Source organism: Rhinolophus ferrumequinum, chromosome 3 (assembly GCF_004115265.2).
Source record: "Rhinolophus ferrumequinum isolate MPI-CBG mRhiFer1 chromosome 3, mRhiFer1_v1.p, whole genome shotgun sequence".
NCBI classification, from domain to species: domain Eukaryota; kingdom Metazoa; phylum Chordata; class Mammalia; order Chiroptera; family Rhinolophidae; genus Rhinolophus; species Rhinolophus ferrumequinum.
In genome coordinates this window covers 88,842,244-88,868,688 of record NC_046286.1, presented here as the reverse complement: position 1 = coordinate 88,868,688, position 26,445 = coordinate 88,842,244, and the positions used below count along the sequence as shown (strand labels likewise).

General features: G+C 42.0%; 1 protein-coding gene across 7 annotated transcripts in view; it reads right to left on the bottom strand.

The window, feature by feature from the left end:
- The window catches only part of UTRN (utrophin), a 460,160-nt gene extending 434,488 nt beyond the window's left edge, over positions 1-25,672 (bottom strand). For 4 of the 7 annotated variants that reach the window (XM_033093581.1, XM_033093608.1, XM_033093648.1 and 1 more), the window contains exons 1-2: positions 25,269-25,544; positions 20,396-20,566 (exon numbers count right to left, since the gene is read on the bottom strand). In XM_033093581.1, coding sequence (XP_032949472.1) covers positions 20,396-20,464 — 69 coding nt within the window. In that variant the 5' untranslated portion in view covers positions 20,465-20,566; positions 25,269-25,544. The other 3 variants (XM_033093589.1, XM_033093600.1, XM_033093633.1) reach the window with 3 other exon arrangements.
- Between the last annotated feature and the right edge of the window lie 773 nt (positions 25,673-26,445).

The window sequence follows — 26,445 nt, the reverse complement described above, 5'->3', positions numbered from 1 at the left end:
AAACATTACACTAAATAAGAGAATATTCTCCAGCTTCCCTCACTGCACCCTTCCCCACCCTTACCATCCATTAAAACGACACTCCATTCATTCCAAAAATATTCTACTCTTAGTGGATAACATGTATGCTATAAATAATAAATATGAGTATTAATGAAGCAGTAGCATGGGGAAAAGTGGAAAACTTTAAGAACTGAATCAAGTTGATGTTTCTGTTTATAGGACCATCCTTAGATCTAGACACAAGTGCCCCTGCTGCCTGCCATGCCTTTCGAGGGCCCTACTCTGGCCCTCATTCAGCTGCACCCCACCCCATGGGACAGAGAGCTCACAAGGCCAAGGGTACGTGTGCACCAGCATACATGCAACCTCTTCTAAAGCCTACTCTAGGGACCCAGGGTACCAGAAATCCTGCCCAAATGAGCCCAAGCGTGGGCCGCATCACTGTCTGCAAGTGTGATAGGGAGACCATGTATGTTTGGCCAGGGGGACCCCCTCAGTGCAGAATGGAGCCAACATGGGAAAACAAAAGGGCAATTTCGTGCCAGCTCTCCCCTGTCTCCATGTTCTGTCACAGAACTCTGAGGAGTTGCAGGATTCAAACGTGGCCCACCAAACTATTATAAAAGCATATTTGGCATTATCTATTGTCCCCTTTTTCTTGGTATCAGAAATCCAGCCTTCTCCCTGCTCCCTTTCAGTTTCAGCTTAGCATATAGCTGCCTTACCACACGCCACATTTCTCAGCCTCCCTTGCAGCTAGATGAGCCTGGTGACTAAGCTGCAGCCAATGGGAAGGCAAAAGACATCATGAATGAGGCCTCCCGGTCACACCCTTTAGAAAGGAAACTGCTTCTTTTTCATTTCCTCTCTTTCTCCTTTCCTTGGACTAGAACTTGGACATCATGTTGTGGGGCCAGCCTTTACCACGAAGATGAGACAACGCTGAGTAACGGCAGAACAAGAAAGAAGGATCCAGGATCCCTAAGAGACTTTACGGAGAACGGCCACCAACATCACCCATCAACTCTGAACGGTAAGGTTACAGAAAAAATACCTTTGACCTTATTTGAGTCACAGAATTTTAAGGGTTCTTTGGTATGCCAGTTTAGCCTCTCTCTAATATATTTTGCAAATGATCTAAACAAACTGATTGTAAATTAGATTTTTTTCTGGGGGCGGGGGGTACGCTAAGCATACCATATAAGTCAATTATTGCTCATAGCCCCCCCAAAAAAATAATAATACCAAGCCCTAGCAAGAATTTAAAAAGTGGGGAAAGGAAGGAGGGATTTCATATGGATACAGAGTTATTTTTTCAAAAATCCTACCCAAAAAATGTATCCCATAGTTAAACACACAAGAAAAAATAAATAAAAGAGTTCCACATGAGAATTAATCATAGCACCTAAAGGTCTCTAAAATGACCTGAAAATGTTCAGTCTGTCTTAGAATGTCTTCTCACTAAATATAAAAGAGCAGAAAATAAAAATTACAAAAAAACAAGATATACTTGAGAAATAAAAATACAAATTTTGTTTGTGTTATATCATTCAAACTATTTTTACATGTTCATTTTAAAAGACTGGAAAGAATACACCCACATTATAATACGTATTGATGTGGTAGTAATAGCTAACATTTATTAAGTGCTGTTATGCACCAAAGTGCTTTACATATACTAGTTTATCTAATTTTTACAACACAAGGAAATAGGTACTATTACTATCCCCACTTTATTGATAAAGAAACTGAGGCACAGAGCTGCTTAGCAAATTGCCCAAGTTCACATAGCCAATAGGTGCGCACACTTACATTCTGGTAAATCTCTGAACCACTCCTTATGGTATCACCACAAGAGAGTGCTAATGAGAATTTTACAATGTGTAGGACTGTCTTATTCTGCTTTTCAAATATTGTATAAAACAACAATATCATGCTACACTTGATACCTAACCCACTTTAGAGATAAAATGCTTATCCTCGATGCCGTCCTACAATCCCTTCTATAATCCCAACAACAAGATTGCTTTAAAAATCCAAGTGTACAGAATAATTGGGAAGGTGACAAGATCCCTGCAGACAAAACTGATACGACAGCAGTGAGGAAGAAGGTAATAGAATACAACCCTTTGCTAGCATGGCTTTGACAATTAAGCTTCAACAGTTTGGTTCTCTGGAGCTTATATAGCGATCAGTGTGAGGTCATCCAGTCCACGCTCCTTACCTTACAAATCAATCAATCAACTGTGCAGAGACTGACTGATTTATTCAAGGTCACAAAGTTGGTTATTTGCAGAACTAAAACTAGAACCTGACTCCTCTCTGAGACTAACAGAAGTTCTTCCTTTTTAATAAGGCACCTGAGTTTTCTAGAATTTACCAAGTGAAGCAGTGATATTAAATTATGGTCCAAAAACCATGGAGGACCCTCCGGGGCCTAGGATGGACCCACCCCCAACCTTGCTTTATAGAAAGCTTCCCTCTGCCTGTCAGCCCTGCATTAAAGAGAGCAGCAACGCATTGTCACATTCCTAAAACTTGTTTTCAGAAAACTGCCAAGGCAAAAGGAAGTAAGGGAGGGAAGGGGGAAAGGAAGGAGGGAGAGAGGGCTCTAAATCACCTCAAAAGGGAGGGATTAGGGATCCTTACTTTCAAGAACCCTCTACTTGGGCCCTTTTTGGCATGCTTAATCTGAAGAAAGCTTCTTACAACCAGAATTCATCTCATAAAAAAACTATACCATCATTTCATTAAATGAACATTTTCATGCCAAATAAAAAAAATTAACATAGTCTCCGAATAAAGGACAATCTTGGAAAAGAAAAGGCAGTTGACAACCTTACACTGACATATACCTACATTGCATTGGCCTTAGACTTCTTATTTCATGCCTGACTGTTGAAAATATCAAATGCTGCCAACCAGCATTTGGGAAACACAGTATTAGACTAAAAGAGAGCTCGTCACTCAGTGCAAGAAAGATACAAATAAAGATTAAACTGTTATTTGTCTCAGGGATTACACATTTGTTGAAAGCAACAAAAAATCCACAATTTGTTTACTCACTCCACATGTATCTACTGAGTAGATACTATGTGTCAGGTACTGTTCTAGATACTAACCATTCAACGCAAACAAAAGACCTGCCTTGGTGGAGTTTACATTCTAGAGGAGAGACGGCCATCGGCACAGCAAACAAGTAAATGATGGAAAAAATAAAGTGCTACGGAAAAAATAAAGCCAGTTAAAGGGGGTGGGGAGTGCGGACGGGAGGGTGTGCAGTTTTAATCAGATGGTCCAGCAAGTTGCACAGAGGAAGGAGTCAGCCAACCTGAGGCAGGAGGGGCCATCTTCCAGGATAAAGGCTGTCTCCACTGAGCAACGGAAGGCCAGGCAGCATCGCTCAGGGCGCAGTCGGCCACTGTCTTTAGCCTTTATTGTAAGTAAAATGAGAAGTCACTGCAGAATCCTGAACCTAGAGTGACCTGATGCACTTCTGTGCTGAGAAAGCTCACTCTGCTGCTGGCTGAGACCCTCCTCGGTGGGACAAGGGGAAGCAGAGACACCCCTGTGGAGGTGACCGCAGAAATCCAGGCAGGGATGACGGGGCCTAGGCCAGGGCAGGGGTGGTGGAGACGGTGAAATATGACCAGATTCTGCGTAAACAATATGCAGAAAACAGAGCCAACAGTGTTTGCTGAGGGATTGGGTGTGGTTATAAGAGAAAAAAAGAATGACAAGGATGAGTCCAAAATTTCTGAGCAGCTGGGAGAATCAGGTTCCCTGTCAGAGAGATGGGCAAGAGTAATGCTTGGACTCGGGAGGCGCGGAGGCTGAAAAGGAACAGCCACCACACCCTGCTCGCTGCGTCATGTGGCACGCAGGGACTCAGCGCCTGCTCCCCGCACAAGAACGCAGGATATGGTGGGGCCAAAAAGGAGCACCCATGGAGCCATAGGTAGGGGAGTCATACCACTATAGTCTCGCTGGCAGCTGGGTTGGAGACACAGGAAGCAGGAGCCACAGGATACACAGTCCACCGTCCACCTCTCTGCCAACCAGCCCCACTTGCTAACTGCAACCGCACTTGCTAGCTCAGTCACGGCAGTTATATTAGTAGCTAATGGCTAACTGCTTACAGCTGATGGCCATCTGCTACCCGAGCCAGCACCTTTCCATGTGAGGCCAAGAGCCTGGAAACTGCTCTCTGGGACACTGTCCCCACAGCAAGACTGTGGGATCAGGTATGAGTTGAGTGGATAATAGGAGTTCAGATTTGAACACACAAGTGGACAAGTGGAGATGTCAAGTGGGCCCTTAAAAATTAAAATCTGCAGTTCGGCGGGAGAGAAAGAAATCTGAATCCAGTGTTCAAATGGCATTTAAAACCAGGAGACTGGGGAGGTGACAAAGGGAGTGCGTAGCGATAAAAGGAGGTCCAAGAACTATGCCCTGGGCCCTCCCACGTCAGGAAGAAGAATCAGCAAAGGACAATGAGAGGCAAACCGGGGAGTCTGGTGTATTCTGGAAGCCAAGCGAAGAACGCACTTCCTGGAGGAGGGAATGATCAACGATGCTGATGCTACTGAGAAATGAAGTCCCATGAGGACGGAGAACTGACCCCTGGACTCAGCAGCCGGAAAGCCTGTCGTCACTTGGCCAAGAGCAATTTTAGTTGAATGGTAGGGGCTATGCCTGTTTAAAATGGTTTTAAGAGAGAGCGAAAGGAGAGGAATTGCCACGGTGGGCATATAAAACCCTTTTGAGGAACTCCTTCATAAAGGGGAAGGGCGATAGCTGGAGAGAGAGGTGGGATCCAGAGTGAAGTTTTTTAAAAGAAAGCCAATAGTTTGCAGGCTGATGAAAAGGACCTGCAAGCCAGGGAAAGAGTAGGGATGCAGAAGGAGAGGGGAGACGTCCTTGAGTAAGCAAGAGAAGATGAGATATCATGCCACAGTTGGGGTGGCCTTGGGCAACCACCTTGGGCTGGCTGAAGGTAGATGTTTGGATTCCTCTTCCGTTTACTTCCATTTTCTTAGGACAAGGGTCGGCAAAGTCATCAGCCAAGAGTCATAACCGGGAGAAGGTACAAGTATTTCAGGACAGAGAAGACAGCATGAAATAATCATCGAGGACCGTGGGAGAGTGATTGCCAAGCAGCCTTAAGGTCTCACGCGATCACGAATTACACGGAGGCAAGGAATTAGGGTCGTGTGTTTTTCTCCAGCCACGTTCCTCAGCATGGAGGCTAGTACAGAATAGGTGGGGAATTCGATTTAGCCAGGGGTGGGCTTTGACACAGTGGTGACAACGCAAGGAAGGCAAGGGAATTGAAGGCATGAGCAAAAGAGTGATTGCAGTTGACCATGGAGTCTCAATAAAAAGCAGAGACAGGACATGGCGGGAGGGGGATAGCATAATGGTCATAAGACCAACAGACGATGGACCCCACTGAAGACAGAGATTACTAGAGTGTGTGATTGCCAGGAGGGTGTGAACTGGAAATAGAAAGCACAACACTTAACATGTATTAGGTTGGTGCAAAAGTAACTGCGGTTTTTGCAATTGTTTTTAACCTTTTAAACTGCAATTTCTTTGGCACCAACCTACTAGATTATGGAGGGGCTGCAGTCATAAATGATGACATGGTTGGCCAAGAGAAGTTCGAAAACTGAGAGAGTAGAGTTAGAAGGACCATATCTGTTTACAGTGAAATCACTAAAACAGGAATAACTTTTAGAGAGAGTGGCAGTGAACCAGGAACTAAAATCACAGAGAAAGCAGAGTAAAGGTAGGACAGAGTGGCATTTTGACAATCAGGTTGAGCTGATGATACAATTAGATGACATGAGAGAAGCTGGCTGGGGGTGGGGGATTGGGTGGGGGCTGGTTCTGGTCTGGATGTGAAATGAGGAGCAAGGGGGAAAAGCATGACTGGTCTCTGGGAGTAAGAGGCAGGTGGGACAAAAGAAGTACCTGAAAGGCCCTGGGGAGCAGGGTCCTCAGGTGAGAACCACTACTCTTCCTCCATGGCTATGGGAGTGGCTGACTGGCCTATTTTCAAGTGACAGACATATCCACATTTTTTTAAAAAAGAAATTACCTTTGATGTTAGAAAAAATAAGACATGTGATACCCACTCCACCTGAGCCTGATGAAGCACAAGTTCCACTAATTTAAAAAAAAAAATTGAACCAGACTGTTAATTAGTAATTCATGTCTGATTATTTGCCACTTTTAGCAACAAAAGGAAGAGATTCATCAACAAATAAAAATTCATCATATGCAAAACTGGGTCAAACATTATCAGAAAGTTTGTCCTTCAAACTTTGTGTCAACTCACCCTAATTCTAGCAATCAGGTGTTTTGTTCAAATAGCTGTGAGACAACGAGGCAACATGAGGCCCAGAATTTGAGTAGTGGCAAGACTGTGGGACCCTAAATTCATGCCAGAGTATCAGAATGCCAATTTAATTTCCATCAGAAAAGACTGAAACACCAGGAGACACAACCCTAATACAATTCAACTTCTGGGTGGATCATAGACCTCCTTTGAGAATATAAAGAAAACTGTAAATACTTTTCCCAGAAAATGTACAGAGGTACATACCAGGAGATAAAAAATCTGTACACATTGCAAGCATTTCTCAATAAACCCACTCCCTCCCTCCCCAAGCCACCCAGGTGTGCTAGAATGACATCTGCATGTCAGCCTCCTACGTAGGACTCTTGGACATAAAAGTATTAAAAACCAAAACTACTTCTTAATTCCTCATCTTTCAGGATCAGTCAAAAATCTACCATTTTAAATTCCCCTGTCTCCAGATGCTCATTACAGGGTCGGTCAAAAATCTCAGAAAATACAGAGAGAAATTAAACAGCTCTTGAAATGTTGAGGAATTTTAAGAATATATTTCAAAGAGCTCCATGGATTACTGAGGAAAATAGTCAAGACTTCAGCTGCCAATGTTCAAAGATGTGATCCCAGCCGAGGCCACCCACTGTCCTGGGATGCATGTCGTACCGCCCCTGCCAGAGGTAGAAGTCAGAAAGCAGACTTCCTCCCCTGCCATGATGTCCCATCACATCTGTCTCCTACTTAAAGCTTTCCAGCTCTCCCCTTTTCTCCATTCCAACCACCACGCCCTGCTTCAGGCCAACAATATCTCTCACCCTTCGACTGTGACAGTCACACAGCGGCTCCTGAGGCCTCCAGCCGCGCCCCACCCACCGCCCCAACCCAAGTCATCTCTTTTCCAGAAGAACAAATCCAATCAGATAAGCCCTCTGCTTAAGGCCTCTCAGACGCAGAGAGGTCTCCCCACACCAGGTGAGGAAGAGGTGGGCATCTCTACTGTTGCCAGAGAAAAACAAACAATATGTGACCTGATATTAGAATTGGGCTTGATGGTGAGAGGGAGAGAGGGGGAGAGAGAGAGAGAAAGAGAGAAAGAAAGAGAGAGAGAGAGAGAGAGAGAGAGAGAGAGAGAGAGAGAAGTAATGTGGGAAGCACCTAGAAATTGGAAGGTTTTGTTTTGTTTTATGCTGAGGTTTGAAAAACTATGAAGTGTTTGAAGCATGCACATACTTGTAGACAACAGTAAAATGACACAGGACACAGCATGGTGGGTGGCGCCGTGGCACACTGGCCTTCCAGACAGAGGCAACACGCACACTCATTCCCCAGCAGCTCAAAGTGCTGGCAGCTGAGCTTTTGCATTTGCGTGTGTCTTTATGAATACCTAAACATTACCTAATAATTTTTGTAGGTATTTGGACTTGATATATGGTACCATTCAGTATGTTCTGCAGCTTGATTTTCATTTATACTCAAACCTGTTTTCAAGATTTACCTATGCTGACATAATCAGCTCTTTAAAATATGGTCTAAAACAACTACGTCTAAATATTGTTAGCTGATAAATTTCACAGGAGGGCGGACACGTATTTGGCATATCACTTCCTGTATATTTATTTATATTGACTACTTCATTGCTTTTTTTTAATGACATTAAATTTAACATTTTAAATTAAAAAATAAACCATCCTTCAGAGGTACCCTTCGGATACAATCTAAATTCCTCATGGCGGCTTCCAACCCTCTTCCTCAACTGGTTTCAGCTTAACTTTCCAGCCTGTATATTACTGCTCACATCTCTCTTGAACCACATTGAATAAGTCACAGTTCTCACTTCCAAACCTCTGATATGCCATGGAGTCCCTCAATCCTAACAGCCCTCCTCCCTCCATCTCCCCACCCTTTCTCTAACTTGTATTCATTCTTCAGGTCTTAAGGCAGACATCCATTCTTCTAAGATGCTTTCCTGAGACCCCTAAACATCAGCTAGCTACCCCTCCCATGAACTCACACAACATCCTGTGCTGTTTTACTTTTTAAAACTGTGTAAACTGCCTGTTTAACCCATTTACTTCAAAACTTGTGCAACTGCTTCTGTAGGTAAAAGATAGTTGACAACTGGAACAGTGTCTGATTCCCCCTGGACCAACCCCAGTGCCTGACACATAGCAGAAGCAAGGTAACAAATGCTATTAAAAATATCTCAGATAGATAGATAGACAGATAGATAGATAGATAGATAGACAGATAGATAGATAGATAGCTATAGATAAACAGAGACAGACAAGTAAGTCCTTCCCTAATTATCTCCACTACTTAAGATACAGCTGAATCTTAAAGAAAGCTAGAGTCACAGCCAAGACAGCCAACTAAACCAGCCAAATGAAAAATGTAGGCATCACCAATGCACATCCCAATAATGCAAAGTTTTCAAATAAGATCTTTTTTTTTTTCTTAATGGTCAAGGAAACCACGATTCTGAAGTACTGGCTTATGTACCAGAATTTATACGTTAGCCTGCAGGATATAAAGATTTGAAAGATGGAACTTAAAAACAATATGACAATAACAGCCTCTCCTTTCTCCTATTCCCAGACCTTCAAAGCAGAGCCTCGCATTAAGAAAAGCATTTTTCCCTGAATAATTATGATTTCTAAGCATCCCAACTTTCCTGACTAAACTCCAATGACCTTTCCACCACTTACTGATTCCCAAAATGAAAGGTATTTCTCAACATCTGCTCTTAATTTATTTTTAATCTGTACTATCTCTATCCTATCTGAAGCTGAAATTAGTAATATAGGATGAAATTATGTTCACAGCATCACATGAAATATTTTAGTCAATTAAAGTCCCTCCGAAATAGTTTTCCAGGCTCTTTTTGCATATAAATTGTCTTTTCGCTGCCGGAGGCTGTTATCTTCACCTAAGATGAGATTAATATTACCTTTCTTTGCCACCTTTTCAAAGAACTTTCATATTATACTGAATAAACACAACTAAACTTTCCCTTTTCTCTCATTTTAATTAATCTACTTTTATCTGAAGCATGAGCTGTCTTTCAGAACACATATACAGAGAGAAAAGATCAATGCTATTGAAACTTAATTCAATGTAAACTTTCCTAAATAAACTAACCAAGAGGCAATGAAAGAAAAACAGCAGTAGTGAACTTAACTAAGGTATAAAACTACCTTTAAAATATTAAGAAATTAATCAAGTTAAGAAAATTAATTCTGGAAGAGCTTATAACTGAAATTGTTGAGAACATGAATTATAACATGATTTGAAAAATTGTACGCCTGATCTAAAAATGTAAAACAAATTCCATGAAAGTAAATTTACATTGTGGCTTTATATACGTTGTGACTAACTGCTAACCATCTTTCAAATCCTTTCCCCTAGTCCATCTCCACCTGTACCACGCTGGTCCAAGCCACCATAATCTCTAACCTCTGTTATATTTTCTCAAGTATTTGCTCCCTCCATTCTACTCCCTTCTCCATTTATCTTTCACAAGGCCATTGGGCCCTCCGAGTTCTCTTTCTGAAAAAACAGTACTGAGCCAGTCATTAACCACTTAACATCCCAAAGTGACTCCCTACAGAGAAAAGATCACATCTCCTATTCCAAAAGAGCTTTCAAAACCTGGCCCCTCCCTCTCCCGTCATCCAAAACACCCCCACCACAATCACCTACAAGCTACAGACTTGAAATGCATTGTTCTTTTCCACCAACCCAGAATGCCCTTCCCTCACTACGCACATGGCTGCCTCCAATGCATCTTTCAAAGAACACACCTCCATTTCCCCTCTCTTTGGGCTCTCTCTTCTCAGTCCCCTCATTCCCACCAAGACAAGAGCTTGCCCTTCCTCCTTCCATGTTCCCACAGCCTTGTGTACACGGCACTGTTGTTTTTTTGTGCAGGGATGCCTATTTATGCCTCTCTTCCCATGTAGCCTGAGAGCACCTTAAGAACAGAGGCATTTCTTACCTCTGAGCCCACCATCTAGCACAAGGACTGAACAGCAACCATTTGCTGAGGGAATAAGGTATGTATAGACGCAAGTCTGATTTCTTCACATGACAGTGCACAGTAAGCCTTTATAGAGCACTTCGTGTTTGTGGAAACTAAGCTACAGGCTGGCATCAGAAAGTCAAATTAGGAAAGCATGTATGTATACACAAGCAAGAAGAGTCCACAATAGAAATAAAGAGTGAACGAGAGGGAAAAATGGATGCTGGCTTGGTGATCGGAGAGTAGAATGCCTTGTGGCATTTATGCTGAAGTTTGAAGGATGGAGGTTTCAAAACTGGGGTAAGAGGTGGGGAGGGAAGAACAATCAAGCACAGAAACCACAGTTAGCCACCTTCCCAAAGGCAAGAAAAGGACCATGGGCAGGTCCTCACATGGCTCCATTTGCCTCCTTCACTGGGGAAGAGAGGAGGGGCTCAAGACAGGATGGCATGGGACTCCCCTCCTTGTTCATGTCAGCAGGCAGGCAAGTGGGTTCCCTTCTCTGAGCAACAGGCCTTGATGGAAGGTCCCCAGAATAAGATCTGTCCTACACTGAATGCTCAATAAGGCCGGCCTGAGAAAGGGCAAGGAAGTGCGTCTGTGGCCTCCAAATACCAACACGCTTCTAACTGGTAACAGGTTACATCTCTTGAAAAAGCACATGTAAGTTAAAATAATTCAAGTCTCTCTCATTTTTTGTATATGCACAATATTAACATGGAATTTAATATATGATTAAGGGTCCGATATGTTACATGTTATAGAACTGGCCACTGATACTACATGGAAAAACACAAAAGTAAGTAAACATCTTCATATTCTGCAGTACAACACTTTCTAAACACCTATGAAGGAACTACCTAGGGTAACAGAGTAAACTAGAACACACATGGAGTTTTTCTTGTGTGTGGCTGTTGGGTAAGGCCATGAGGTTTCAACACCAAGTAAGACTCAGATTCATTCTCCCAGCTCTGAGTCAATACTTGCATTTTAAATTTTAAAAGATAATATGTTGTAAATCATAAATCTGATAAGGGGTTACGTTGGTTCACAACCGTAGGAGTTGCCTGGGTGAAATTGGAAACTGGCCCTGGTACACGGAGGGCAAGGAAAGACCAAGAAAGAGGCAGACCACCGCAGACTCGTAGGTGGCAGGTATCATAAGCAAGGGAATGTACATAAGAGGCTCATCTGGGCTGCTGCAAGACGAGTAGCTCTCAGCACCCGTCCACCAGAATCTTAAAGAGTTTACATAGAGGCCTTAATGGGGTTCACCCACATACACGAGTACAGTCCAGGTGGTTTCAATAACACGTCACTCTCTGAAGGCTGCATCCTTGAAGTGGCTCCCAGTGCAGGAACAGTGGGTGGACCATACATTCCAAAAACAGGGGATGGGGAAAGGAGCCTGGGTCCAGCTTGAGGGTCACCTGGAAGTCATATCCTGTCAATGACCTCCTCCAACAGGTCATCCAAAACGCATAAAGAATAAATACAACTCAATAGCAAAAAACCAAACAATCTGATTTAAAAATGGGCAGAGGATCTGAACAGGTATTTATCCAAAGAAGACATAAATATGGTGAACAGGTACATGAAAAGGTGCATTACTAATCACCAGAGAAGAAAATGCAAATCAAAACCACAATCGGATAACACCTCACACCTGTAGAATAGCTAATATAAGAAATAACAAGTGTGGGCGAGAATGTGGAGAAAAGGGAACCCTCGTGCACTGTCGGTGGGAATGTAAATTGGTGCAGTCACTATGGAAAACACACGAAGGATCTTCAAATACTTAAAAGCAGAACTACTATATGACCCAGCAATTCCACTTCTGGACGTTTATCCGAAGAAAACAAAAACACTTAAAAAAATGAAGATCATTTCCTATATCTTCAAAAGAGGTTGAAGATTAGTGCTCAAAGACATTACTGCAAATAACTCAAGGACTATAAGAGATTGGGAGTTTGGTGTTTGGTTTAGTTTGCTAAAAAAAAATATAAGGACATCGCACGATTTATGAACCTTTGGGGAACTTGCTATGATGATCCATAAGTCACTTAAATCCCGCTTTGCCACTGACATAAAAATCATTATTCATCTTTTAAAATTCACAGATTTTAAAAGAATGGTAAGCAAATGATTTTATACCAAAAGAAAATGTAGTTACAGAAAATACAAGTACTAGATATCACCTATTTAAAATTACAAAACCAGGGAGGCAAATAAATATGTAATGCTTTTCTGTAATCTTCAAGAAGGTAAGAAACCCCGCATAATGTTGTGTTTTATATACTTTATAGCATATCTTAGAAATCATCCCTTATCGATACAAAAAGAACTAGTGGTGTTTAATTACAAAGTATTCCATTGTATGAATAAATTATAACAACTGAAAAAAAGAAAAAAATGAAAACTAGAATAAAGGATGGATGTGAGGGCTTTTTCCACACCGTGAGTCAAAGACACATCTATCTTGGAAATAATTTCTTAGAAAATATACATGGTAAGTTTTTGTGATGAATTGTTCCAAGTATTCCGTGAAAGAATTCAGCACATGACTTTAGTCTCCCAGCAGGAAAAAGTTAAATATGATGAGGGGAAGACGAAGAGCTCAATGAGGAAATATTTCGGTGCTGAATATTTTGGTATGATCTGACTCAATGGGCCATAAGAAACACACCAACAAGTTTCATCCCTCTCCTGACCCACTTTCCAGGGTTTTACCTTTGCTCAGCACAACCCAACTGTTCAAAATACAAAACAAAAACAAAAAAATGTCCAATACCAAGACAGCTTTTACTTTTTTAAATTGTTTAAAGGGAAATGTTTACAAGTAGAAATAATCTTCAGCATTTGACTGGAGCTCTCCTTTTCCTCTGAAATGCGCAGACCACTTTTTCTTTCAGGAGTCTTAAGCCTGCCTCCTTTGTCCCTAAATCAATGGCACGACACAGAATAACCCAAGGAGCTTGTTAAAACTCCAGATGCTGGGACCCTACCCACAAGACTGAACCAGAATGCCAAAGGGTGGTTCTGACATGCAGCCTGAGTTAGGAACTCCATATAGGATGATCCCAAAATCCGACTTTCAGAATAAAAGCATATGCATACATCTATGTAATTATTCAACTAATGTTGACATGATTCACACAGGCCTACCAGGAGCCAGAGAACCAATCAATTAGAATCAACCTCAACATACAACCTCTTTATGTGATGAAGACCCACCCCAGTCTTAATCACATAAAGATCACACCAAAATCTTAATTAGAAAATGGAACAGAAGGCATTTTCAAGTATTAAAACTATGGAATTAGAGACCATCTAAACATGATACTTTTGCAACTACCGTAGCTGTATTTGTTGCAAAATGGTGCCACTGTAGAGATACAAAGTGATATTTTTTATTGGATTCCCCTGCTACATCAGAAATGTCATTATGTGTTTTGTTCTGCTCCTTGAAAAAAAGTTTGGTTACATAAGTAAACACTAAAATTATTGAAATTTATAGAAATCATAATAACTAGCCAGCCTCCCACCCACCAAAAAAAAGTGCATTCGAAAGTATTCACCCATGAAATGTTATTCTCATACTTTACACTTTGGGCTCAACAACTGTGACAGACAGGATTTTTTTTTTTTTTTAAAGAAATTAAGTTCTCAAAACCGATGTGAGGTTTTACCACCCAAACCTTACCCTTAGCAGCCAAATGAGCATGCACAAACTATTCCCCTTATTAACTAGTCCAGGAGTACAAGCTTCTGATAGAGAAGCCCCACAGGATGTTAATAAACTTCAGGTATTTGCTAGTTCAAAGGCTACATGGGAGCCTCCTGCAGTTGACGTGCAAATTCAGGGACAGATGAAGCAAAAGTGAAAGAGCTGAATCTGGCTTAGATTTCTCAGTTCACAAGCCATCGACTCGAGAGAAATATATATTTAAAAACTCTCACTGACTCACATTTCAAATACTAAATTGAGTGTATTTATATGATACAGTTATGGCAAAAAATAATAATAACCTAGAAAATATCTCTGCCTCCACACACAGCTTGAGACAAAAAAAAAAAAAAAAAAAAAATCTAGCCAATGCATCTGAAACCACCTGAGTACCCTTTCACAATTAAATTTTAACTAATATTTACAACTGCTTCAATGACCTTACATGTTCCCTTGTTCCCAGCAAATCATCATATCAGCGTCTAGTTCAATTTCTGGCCTCAAATAAGGTTCAATAAAATTGAGTTTTCCATTCTGTCTATATAATTAATGTACTTCCAACGCTTAGAACTTTCTCAGCAATTCACGTTTTCCAATCGTGGATGGATCACCTAGCAAGCTTTCACAACCACAGTAACAAGTCATGAGAATCGCATTAGCATAGCAAACTTTGCTATGACTGCACATTACAGCATAATGAGGCTAACAACACGGAGAAGATTTTTACACGCATTACAAGAATAGCTGCTCAACTCTGTCCGAGTTGAATTTCCATCAGGGTTACTTGTCCCTCACCACAAATCCCCAGGGCTCATGGAAAAAAACCAAACCTGCTCAAAGACCGTCCTTCAAAGCACAGGTATTCCAGCCAAGTAAGCTTCAGGAAATAAAAAAAAAAAAAAGAAGAAGACAGAGAACAAGAAAAAATAAGAAATATTTGTCAGTCTCTTATGCTCCTTAGTAAAATCCCCTCACAGATAATTCTTTAAATGAAAGAGAAAGAAGCAGACCAATGGTTCTCTAAAATACAACTTAACCACTGTCCTTTGGAAAGAAAGGCCTCTGAAAGATAAACAAATAAGGTAATCTTCCTCATAACTTTCATAAAACTGAATCTGGCTAAGAAAGTTTACTTTGTTGTAAATATAGCATCTTTCTTAGGAAGCTTGCTTTAAATGTAACCAAGTATAATATTCCATCTTAAATAATTCAATTTATTTTTATTTCACTGGCCTCTCTTTTCTTCCTTCCCCCTTCCCCCACCTCTTACCAACTCTTTCAATCCCACAGATACCCATCTGGGCATCAGACCAGGACTGAAACTTTGCCAAATCGCAGTGCATCTGAAATCCACTACCTTTTTTCATCAGCCAGTGAAAACCTTGAGCGGCAGTTGGAGGAAAAGAGAAAAGGGAATTCACGTCAGAAACAGATTATCAATTTCTCTGCCTTCCACCCAAAGGACTGCTTGTCCTCTGGTATTTTCCCCTTTGCTACCTCTTGACAGAGGCCAGGGAAGCAGGACAGTCTGGGAGCATCAGGCCGCGTCTCCTCCAATCAGTCCTCCCTAGGAAGGGGCTAGGATGCCAATGTGGTGTCTAGACAAGCTCCACCTCACAGCCCAGGGTCCCAACCTTGGTGACTATAAAGGAAAAGGCAGAGGGCTGTGTAAATCCAATTAATACTGCGAAAAATGTGTAAGCAATAGATGTAGGCATAGAATGAAGAAGAATCATCTAATAGCAATGGATTTTAGGCATAACACGAAGAAGAATCCTCCAACAGCAATGGAATAATCTACTTTGTAAATGAGAAGGCCCCGCACTATGTAGAGGTTGAATGCAGTTTCTGGAGTCAGATCACCTGAGTTCTAATCCCAAATCTGGCACTTTCTAGCTCTGTAGCCTTTTTCATTGAATACACATTCATTGCTCACCTACTAGGAGCTAGGCACTGGGTTTGTTGCCAGGGACGTATTGGTCCCTCCTCCTGTAGAATTAAATTCTAGTGGGAAGGCCTTTAACAAACACACAAAACAAGACAAATGCTACATAGCAACAAGAACACAGATGGAACTTAAATACAGTGATGCAGCTACTGCACTGGGAGAGCTACTTTCCAAAGAGCTTTCTGGGAGGATCTCTCAGAGATGCCATGTAAGCCTAGATCTTAATAACAAGAAGGAGCGCATCACACAAAGACAGAGGTGAGGGGCATGTACAAAGGCTCTGAGGCAGGCACCACTGGGCCTTTGGAGACAGACAAGGAAGGCCAGTGTGGCAAATTACTTCTGTGTGGCTCATGTTTGTGACCTGGGAAATGGTGGCTGCAAAGATGAAACTCTGAGGCATCCTATCTGTACACAGTCTATGTTCAGTAAATGGAAGCAGCTAGAATCAGCACCATCATCATCACCAGTGGGATCCCATCACTGGGGATGTTCAAGCAGAGCCTGGGTAACCACCTCACAGGTGTGACCAAGTTATATGGCCTCTAAGGTTCCCCCAGCAATTAGATCCCAGGATTGGACAAGATGAAGAGAAAAAACTGATACAACTATCACACGCAGGCTTCCTGCCCACGGTCTTTTAAGAACATATTGAATCATGTAACAATGTGGAGGGAGCTTACACAACTAATTCTTTCAATGAATGGCCCTTTTCCATCTGAGAGTCTATGATTCGAATCCCCAAAGTGTCAAATTCCCCACCTGTAGCCAGTTGGTACACTGTCTTTAGCCTTGAGCTCTACCCTCGTTAGGGGGGTCTGGCTTAAAACCTACCACAACAGCACTGAGAAGAACAGAAAAGGATGACTTGTTCTATACTAGCTGTAACCATGTGTTAGCTATTGACAGAATAAAGTAACAATGAGCATATTATTTGAATCAATATGCATCACAAACTATTTTATCATGTCATGTTTAAAATGTTCCAAGAAGAAATTTATACATCATAGATTCCAGTGGCAATATAGTTCACTTCAAAAAAAAAAATCTATTTCTTGGCCTACCAGTACTCTCTCAAAATATTTACTAACTTGGTAAGCTTTCTGAAGCCCACTAATTTGGGCTGTCAAAGACGTAGCCATTGATGACAAACTTGACATAGATGTCTTTGAGTTAGGGAAAGGAGGTCTCTTCTACCCCACCCCAAGCTCTTAGTCATCAAAGGTCATATTCTTTCAAGTTCTTTTCTAAAATTCACTCAACTCCAAGGCACATATACTAAAACCATAAAGAAATGTATGGCTTTGTATATTCATGAAACTATTTTATCACCTACTCTTGAAAATTTCATTTCTGTTTAGATGGTGGAAATGACTTTTAAAATTTTTTTAAACCTCACATACATCTTAAAGCAAGTTGATATTAAATGAGGGCAATATAAGCAATCCCAATAACGTAACGTAAAATGCACACTTTTATTATGCCAGGCTTTTAACCTATCCAAACTCAAGGAGGGAGAAGAAGAGAAGAACCTTCATAAACCAAGAAATTAAACTTATCAATATACTCTCAACATTAGTTTTTTTCCACCCTAATCTTTGCTCCCTCCCCCATATCCAATACCCAAAAGGCAGAAATCTAGAAGAGCAGATTAGAATCAAAGTTCTCCCATAGAAAAACATTCCTTTAAAACAATGACAAAGCAACAACTTCGGCATAAAATATGTCCATGGAGGATCTTTGAAAATATGCATTATATGTAGATAATTCCTGTGATGTAATCTGAACTAAAAATCCCTTTTCAATATGCACATTTTGGCATACCATGAAACATTACCACTGTGTACTAATATTTACCTTAAAAGAATCAAAACTGTGCCTTCCAGAAAGCCAAGATTGGGACTAATAGGCCCATTCAAATCCAAATTTATCTACTGGCTTTTGCAACATAATCCAGCCAAAAGAATGTGATTCATATCTCAGCTATGCAACAGCTAACTTTTCAATGTGTTTTGAAGTAAGTGCCACCAAAAAAAAAAAAAAAAGTAACAGTCATAGCTTTGGCATTAAAACACTCTAAGCAATTTGAGAATCTTTAGAAATATAAGAACTAAGTAATACAGGCTCATTGAAGAACTTTAGAAAATACATATGAGCAAAAAGAGAAAAATAATAATCCCAAAATGCCAAGGTGACCATTTGTAACATTTGAGTGTACACCCTGCTAAATTGTTTTGAAAAACTGATTTTCACAGAAATAACTTCATATTGCACATATTTACTTAACAATATCAATATTTCTATGCTTCTATATACACATCAATAACATTTTTATGAATGTATAATCTTCTAATTTATGGATATAACCTAATTCAATTAGCTCCATGATATTCTATATGATCTCTTTAGATGCCCTACACTAAAGGAAAAGAGTAGGTTAACCACTATTTCAAAAAGTTATTTATCCATGCCATTCTTTTTTAATTACACATTAGAACTTGTGTTCTTTTCAAAATACTTTGGGAAATTAGGACTTAACTAATATTGGATTTGTATGGTGATTCCAATTTTTTTTCCATTATGAAAATGCTGTGATCAACTTATTGCTTGTACATTTCTGTGAGTTCCCTAGGGAAAAACTCTAAAAAGAGAGTCACTGGGCCAATTGGTATACCTATGTTAAAAACGTGATAATTTCTGCCCAATAGTGTATGATGGTGTATGAGAACTGTCATTCTTTTTACATGATAATTTAAGGAATAGTTTGGAAGATATGAGCACACATCATACATACCCAGGATTTTTAAACTTATGTAATTACTTTTTTTACTGACAGAAAGTGCATAGTTATAAATATCAAAGGCCATACTATAATGGAGGTTGATTCAAAAAACCATTTACGAATAGACCTCCTCACAATTTATAGAACATGACAAGCATGGATATTGAATTGTCTTGCTTTCATTTTCCTCTTTGTTACAGTTACATAGTTCTGGATATGCATTCAATACTCTTAAGAAGATATCAATAATCCTTTATATCTATACAGTACTTTATATTACTAAAGCATGTAAAACAAAAAGAATTTTAGTGGAATAAAACATCCTCAGAGCAATCTTTAAAACAGGATATTAAGCTATAACACCAAAAGATCCTTCAAGCTACACAACAGTAGCTACATATTTAGAGCCAAGACTGTAATAACCAAAATCATTACCAATCAACTAATACCAGTATCATGGAGAGAAATGTGTGTCTTAAATGTGTTTTCTCTATTAATTTAGCACTTATTTTTGGTGCACATTTCTGCAGTTCCAAATAATAAAAAATAAGCTCCTGACATAATATAAAGATGGCACAGAGCAAAACAAGCTGTAGGTTCCTTTCCTTGTTTTTAAAAGTGGCACTGGTTGTAATTTCATATCTCAAAGTAACTCTCCAAGTTACTTAAGTATAGTGTTCACACCCAGGGTGGAGTTCTGTGTAATTTTCAAAGCTCAGAAAGGCTCTGCCTGCTCAAAAATATCTCCCCTCAGAGCCTGTCTCAGACTCATATTTGAAGCTTTTCAAAAACACACAAATTTTTATTCGATATGTCTGGAGAAGAACCAGTGCATCTGCATTTTTTTTAAGAAGCTCCCCAGCTGATTTATTTGAACAGTCAGATTAGAAAAGCACTCAGTTATATAAAAAAGACTGGGGAAGGGGGGAGTGGTCCCCAATTTAAATGTTCATACGAAAATCATTCATTTGTCCTCGTCTAGTTTATTAGATTACCTAGGTGAAAACTGTACCTTGAGAGGTTCACAAGAAGTTTCAAAAATGGAAGCACAGCTGGGACACCTGTTGGCCTAGCCCTGGCCACCAAAGGGGATGGGGGTGAGGACAGGTGGTCATGAAGCAAAACTCAGGAAGATCCATCCTGCCAGAAACCATGGTACTTCCTACTTTAAGCATATAATCCCTTCAACTTCATAAAATAGGCTGAAAAGGAAAAAAGCTGCCCAGCTGTATTTTTGTGTTGAAAGGGGGTCGTGTTACAAACGAACAGCATCCAACTACAAGTAACAGTCTCACCATCACCAGGCGATCCCAATGAACAAGGGATAAGAGGAAATGGGGTGGAGAAATTAAGAGGGATACTCAGAGACATTATATTCCCTTTTACAACACGATGCTCATTTGTCAGAATTAGGTTTCTCAAAAGAAGTTTCTCTCACAAGAACGGTATAAAACAAGCCAAACAAACAAACAAAACAAAACAAAACAAAAAAAACACCTATGTCTTCTAAGTAGTTTACGCATAAAAATCTGCCATTTTCTTAAGCTGCCATTACCTACCAGATCTGGACTTAATGATGTCACTGAACTCGTTCTGCCCATCATCAGGCCTGGCTTCGTGCTCTCCATACTTGGCCATCTTTGCTGGATTTCGATATATCCAAAGCCTTTACCAAATCCTCTTTTTTAAGACTGTCAGTTTTCTATAATGCTCCAGTTTGACATCAATAGCTAAAGAAAAAAGAGAAAGTATTGACTTGAAAAAATATATATATATACACACACACATATATATACATATAGTATTTAATATAGTCATATATAGTTACATATAGTAACCATTCATTCAACAAATATTTATTCAGTGCCTACCATGTATAAGGCACTGATCTGAGCAACGGGGATAAGACTACCAAAAAAAGATCACAGCCCCTCTGCCATTATGAACTTTATAGACACAAAGCAGTTAATTACACAGTAAATTATTGCTGATATGCTACAAACATACAAAGGAGAAGCATAGAGTAATATCACCATATAGTAAAGGAATTGACCTGCTCTGGGCAGTTAGAGAAGGCTTTTCTTGAAGAAATGACATTTGAATCAAGCCTTCAAGGATGAGAATTCAGAATTTAGGTAATCCTTGATTGAATGCAGAATTTTTTAAAATAGACATTTTGGGATAATTTGAAAAATCTGAATTTGGGCTGTATATTAGACACTATTATTCTATCAGTATTAAACTTCTTTAATATTGGTTAATGGTTTTGTCATTATGCAAGGAAATGTCTGATGGTAGGAGACACGTGATGAAATATTTAGCAATGAATTGTGATAATATCTTCAACCTAAGTTCAAGCAGGACAGAATACATCTGTCTATTTATTTATGCATGTCTCTCTGCCTATCTATATCTGTTTATGTACTTATGTATACAGATATACAGAGAGAGAGAGAGACAGGGAGAGACAGAGAGCGAGAACTCTGGAAAATGCTAAGTGGGGAATGTAGTTAAAGAGCATATGGGTGTTTAGTCTTCTATTCTTCCTAGGGTAATATTACAGGCAGGAAATGATTGTGGCCTAAACAACGGTAGATGGAAAGAAATGGGTGGATATGTGGGATATTTCAATATTAAATAAAGAAGGTCAATAGGATTTGGGAACTGGTTGGATATGAGAGGTTCAGGATACTAAGATACAAAATGACCGCCCAATTTAGGCAATTTAGGACGGCGAGTCATTCACTGAGCTGGGGAGTAATGAAGTCACCAGAGGAAGAAATAATGAATGTAGTTTGGATTTGCTGAGTTTGAGGTGATTCTGAAATATGTAAATGAAAATAACAAAAAGGCAGATGGATATACAGGTCTGATATCAGGAATGGTCTAGATTAGATATAAATCTGGGTAGTTATATGTTATATCATTGACACATTTTATTCTAGAAGGTACATCACATGAATTCTGCTGAGTATAGATATAACTCAATACTTTTAATCTTTGGTAGTTAGTCAGAGCATCTTTAGAAATTAAAGAATTGAGAACTCTATCCTGCAATACTTACTACCTTTACTTTAAGAATGTCAGAGCACTGCATTGCCTGAATACTTTCTGAAACACACTGCCCCAAAAACCCAGACAGAATCAGAATTCAATTTTAAGTTCAGGGACTTGGCTCTATCCTAAGGGCCCCTTCCGCGGACCGCAAATGCCAATTAAATACATAAATTAATTGCTTAATTGGAAATATAACAGTCAACACATCCAAATATTAATCTGGGAATAATGGACATTAATTCACATATTACAACATGTATCAGAACCAGAGTTTACTGCTAGGTAGAATTAGACAAGCCAATTCTTTAATTTAAGGACACACCATATGGTATTATTTTATATTTCATTTTGTATATTTATGCAATATTCAGTATTTTATGTTTTCTGATATATAATATTCAAGGAAACACCATATGTTATTTTACAATAATACAAATATACGTAATACATAATTATTATTATATTATTTTCCTGATCGTCATAAAAAGGGTGTGTTCTAATTAAAAAAGGTCAAAATTACCTCAGAAAAAGATTTTAAGTGTTAAAGAGTTTGAGGCAGATGAAAACTGTGGCAGATTTATAAAACTTCAGGAATAATTTCCTCTACAGTAGGGAGGAATATATGGATTAGATTATCTGTCTGCCAAATTTTATGACTATAAAAAACTTTTTCATGTTTTATATTGCTCTATTACTGTTAAGACTTTAGGGATTATTATGTGATTAAGTTCCCTTTTTGGGGTACATACTTGTAAAATATTTACTGAATTCTTAATTGCATTTTATTATATTCAAAAACCAAACAACTTTGTTCAGAAGAATGCATGTAACATTTTAATATGGAAAATCAGGTTTACCCAGCAAAATTCTCTTTACTGGCACACAACTATTCTCTTTGACAGATACTTCTAATGCTCTCCTTCATAACTGGTCTTAGCCAAAAGTCTTCACTTCAAAGTGAAGATTTTTCCCACTCCATAAAAAAACTAAACTGTTTACACAGGAATTTATTCCATTTGCACATTAATATTTCTTCATTATATTTTATTTTGCCGCTCTCCTTAAGATAACTTCTCAAATTTTCTCTTCTTGATAATCAAAATCCCTTATACTACAATAATGCAGCAGAAAGGGACGTCAGAGGACAAGAACAGAATGGGAAGGAGGGAGAAGACCATTTAAACCGTGATAGCCACAGACTGCCACTTGTTGCATGAATGGCTGGGGACTCCAGGTTGAGTAACATATGACAAAAAACATATTACACCTCCTTCTAAATCGCTAAATGCAGCAGCGATTTATAAAGGGCTGTCAGGAGAAAGAATCAAAGTTTAGTCACTAACAACATACTGGGGTGTCCCTACACTTTCACATCTATGAAACGCAGGGAAGGCCATCTTCCACACACAGCCAGGTAAGAAACAGAATAAATGAATGGGACGTTGCTTTCGAAGCTTTAAGCCCTTTACAATTGTAACTTACTGTTACCACTACTCTAGGGTTCTGTGCCAAAGTTTAGCCAGATCTTTCTCACAGAAACCAATACATTCAACTCTACGTTCACCAACATTTTCTTCAGAACATTTCTGGCTGTCATGAGGACCTGAAGCCATGAGTGTGTGGCAATAAACCAAATTGGACGCGAGAGGATGGCCTTAAAAGGAAAGCTCAAGTTTTTGCCTTTAAAATAATATAGGAATTATACAATGCCACACAAATATGTTCAACAATATACAATTACGATGCAAATGCAATGCTGGTCCTTGGGCAAAACCTAGCTAGAGATACGTAGTGGAAAGGGAAGCCAAAGGGGCAAGAGTTTGCTGCTCTGCTGGAAACACAGTAAAAGACACCCAGTGCCAAGAGCTGCCATTCACTCTGACGAGCTCCCAGGGAAGGTGAATACTACAGTGATTAATACTGTTTACAGGGGCAATAAATTGTATGTAAATACCCAAAGGAGAATTAAAGAGCGGTCTCATCCCATAAGTGCATGGGTCTCGTCCCATAAGTGCAGGTCGAGGGGTTAGGGAATGACTCCGCGTAAACCTCGGCCCTCGCCGCCTGTTACCCTGGAGGCTGAAGCACCCAGGAGCTACGCATTCCTCTGGCTCTCGCCTGGCCCGCAGCGCTATCCGCGGGGCTGCGTCCCTCACGCCCACCAGCAACCAGCCTGGAGGGGCCAACCCGACTTCCTGAGGCCTGTGTAAGTTCCAAAGCAATGGATGCGAGTCCTGCCGCAGGTCCCAGAACCCGCGACCTCCTACCCGGACCTGGGAAGTCCGGGCTCCCCGCGAACTCTGTGCGCTCCGGTCGCGGCAACCGGTGCACGGACTCTCCCAAGCGCGACACGGGGAACTGACCCGCGAAGCCCTGGTGACCCAGGTGACCTGGAGGCTGGGAAAGAGGAAGCTCACCCCGGGACATGCCAGAAAGCGGAGCCGTTAGACCCAGGTTAGACCCAGAGTTCTCCAGTTCAGTGTAAAACAAATTGCAGGTCCCCTGGCTCTGAAAGGTCGGGCACGTTTTCTCCTTCCCTAGAACAACTCCCTTTCCGGAGCTTGGGGGAACGTCTCTTTTAACAGCAGCCTTCTAAAAGTTGCACAACCTAAAATTCGTGCTTTGTTGGTTTTGTAAGTGGCCTTGGGCAAGCAGAGCCTCGGACCTGGGGCCAAAGGTGGGCATGAATTACCTTACCAGTTGCAGTAAGAGATGCCAAGCGTCCGGAAAACCAGAAGAAGCGGCTGCACTGGACCACGCACGGACTAGGCTCCCGCGTCCCCTTACCGGAGCCCCACCCTCCCGAGCTGCAATGGCCCGGAGGTCGAACACGTTTCCTGCCAGGAGGACGGCTGGGAACTGCTCCCCTGCCCGTCCACCACGGCCACCCTTACCCCACCCTCTCTTAGCGGACACCTCTAGTCCCGCCTTCCGAAGCTGGGGCGTGTGTGACAGGCCCTCCTGGGAAGCCACGTCCCCCCTTGGAGATCACTGGCCCAGCGCCCCTCACTGCGCGAGGCACAGATGCGCGACTCTCACACCCCGGCGGGGAGGAAGATCGGGGGAAGCCATAGGGTGGCCCCCAACCAGTCAGAGGAGTTTGGAGCCTTCGCAACTACACGGATTCCTAGAAACCCCTCCTCTTTCCTCGTTGCTGGCATTCTCTCGCGCGCCTGGGGGAGCTGAACTCAGGTTCTGAGGAAAGTGCCCGCAAAAGTTGATCACATCTTAGACACATTCTTGCGAAGGAGGTCGAGACTTTGATCCTGGGCTCAGGACCGCAGAGAAGTCCATCCTCGCCGCAGTCCACGCCCCGTTTCCCCGGGGTTGTGGTCACATTCCCCAGCCCGGGGCTTCAATAATGCATGGACTTACCTGCTCCCGTGACCCGCGGGCCCGCCTCGCCTGCCTGCCGCCGCCGCCGCCGCGTCCCCAGCGGCCAAGGGCTGGTCTGGGTGTGTTTGGGTCGTAGTTACCGCGGGGGGGCTGTGCGAGCGTGAGTTCTGTGGTGCGACGTTCTTTAAAAATGAAATGTGGAGACCTAGACAAGGTCCGAAAGAAAAAAGGAAATTTTTTTTTTTGACACCCGATTCAAAATGCCTCTGACTTGTGCAATCCTCCTGTCCGGTAGTTCCGCCAAAAACAAAACAGTCCCAAGTGCAAACCTGGAACAGGCGCGCAGGCACCAAGTTTGCCAAACACTAGTTTTCCGTCTGCAGAAATGACCCAAAAGAAGGGGGGCACGGCTCCCGGTGATTCCCCAATCGGCTTCGGGAGCCGGAGGCTCCTCCTCGCCCCTCGGCGGGAGAAAGCCCGCGGCAGGCTGCGGCCGCCCGCTCCCCGCCTCCGAGGCGCGGCGACTCCACAACTTTGTGCGCCCGCCGCTCGCTGGGCCAGCCCCTCCTCCCCGCCCCCCGCGGGCCTGCCCCTTTGTTGGAGCCGAGCGCAGGAGGCAGAGGCGGGGGGGCGCAGCACCGCTCCGAGGCGCGCTGCCGCCCCCCTGGGCACGGGCTCGCGGCCCGCACCCGGGGCCCGCTCTCTCGGGGAAGAGGAGGCCGCGCAGGTCCGGTCCGCCGGCCCGCGCCGCGCCAGCCCCCGTCGCCGTCCCTGCCCCCCAACTTTGTTCCGGGAGATAAGCCCCTCTCGGCTCCCGGTGCGCCCCGGCCCAGCCCAGGAGGCCACCGCCGGCTGGGCTCCGGGAACGTGGCGCTCCGGGTCACCTGACCGAGCGCCCCGTCAATCAGCGCCCGCCCAGCGCTCCCTCCCTGCCCGCGGCAGCCGGCCGGGCTCTCGGCTGGCCTGGGGCTGCCCGCCCGCGCGGCTCCGGGAGTCCGGAGCTAGAAGGGGTGGATGTCTGGCACACACACACACACACACACACAGACACACACAGAGACACACACACGCACACACACACACTCCCTTTATTCAGATTATCCGAAAATGTGAGTCACGTCCCCACTCCAGGCAAAGCGGGTAGTTCGGGTGATTTTTCTTTTTTTCTCCTTTAGAGATAAATTGCCATTTGCTCCTCCACTCACCCCCGTCTCAG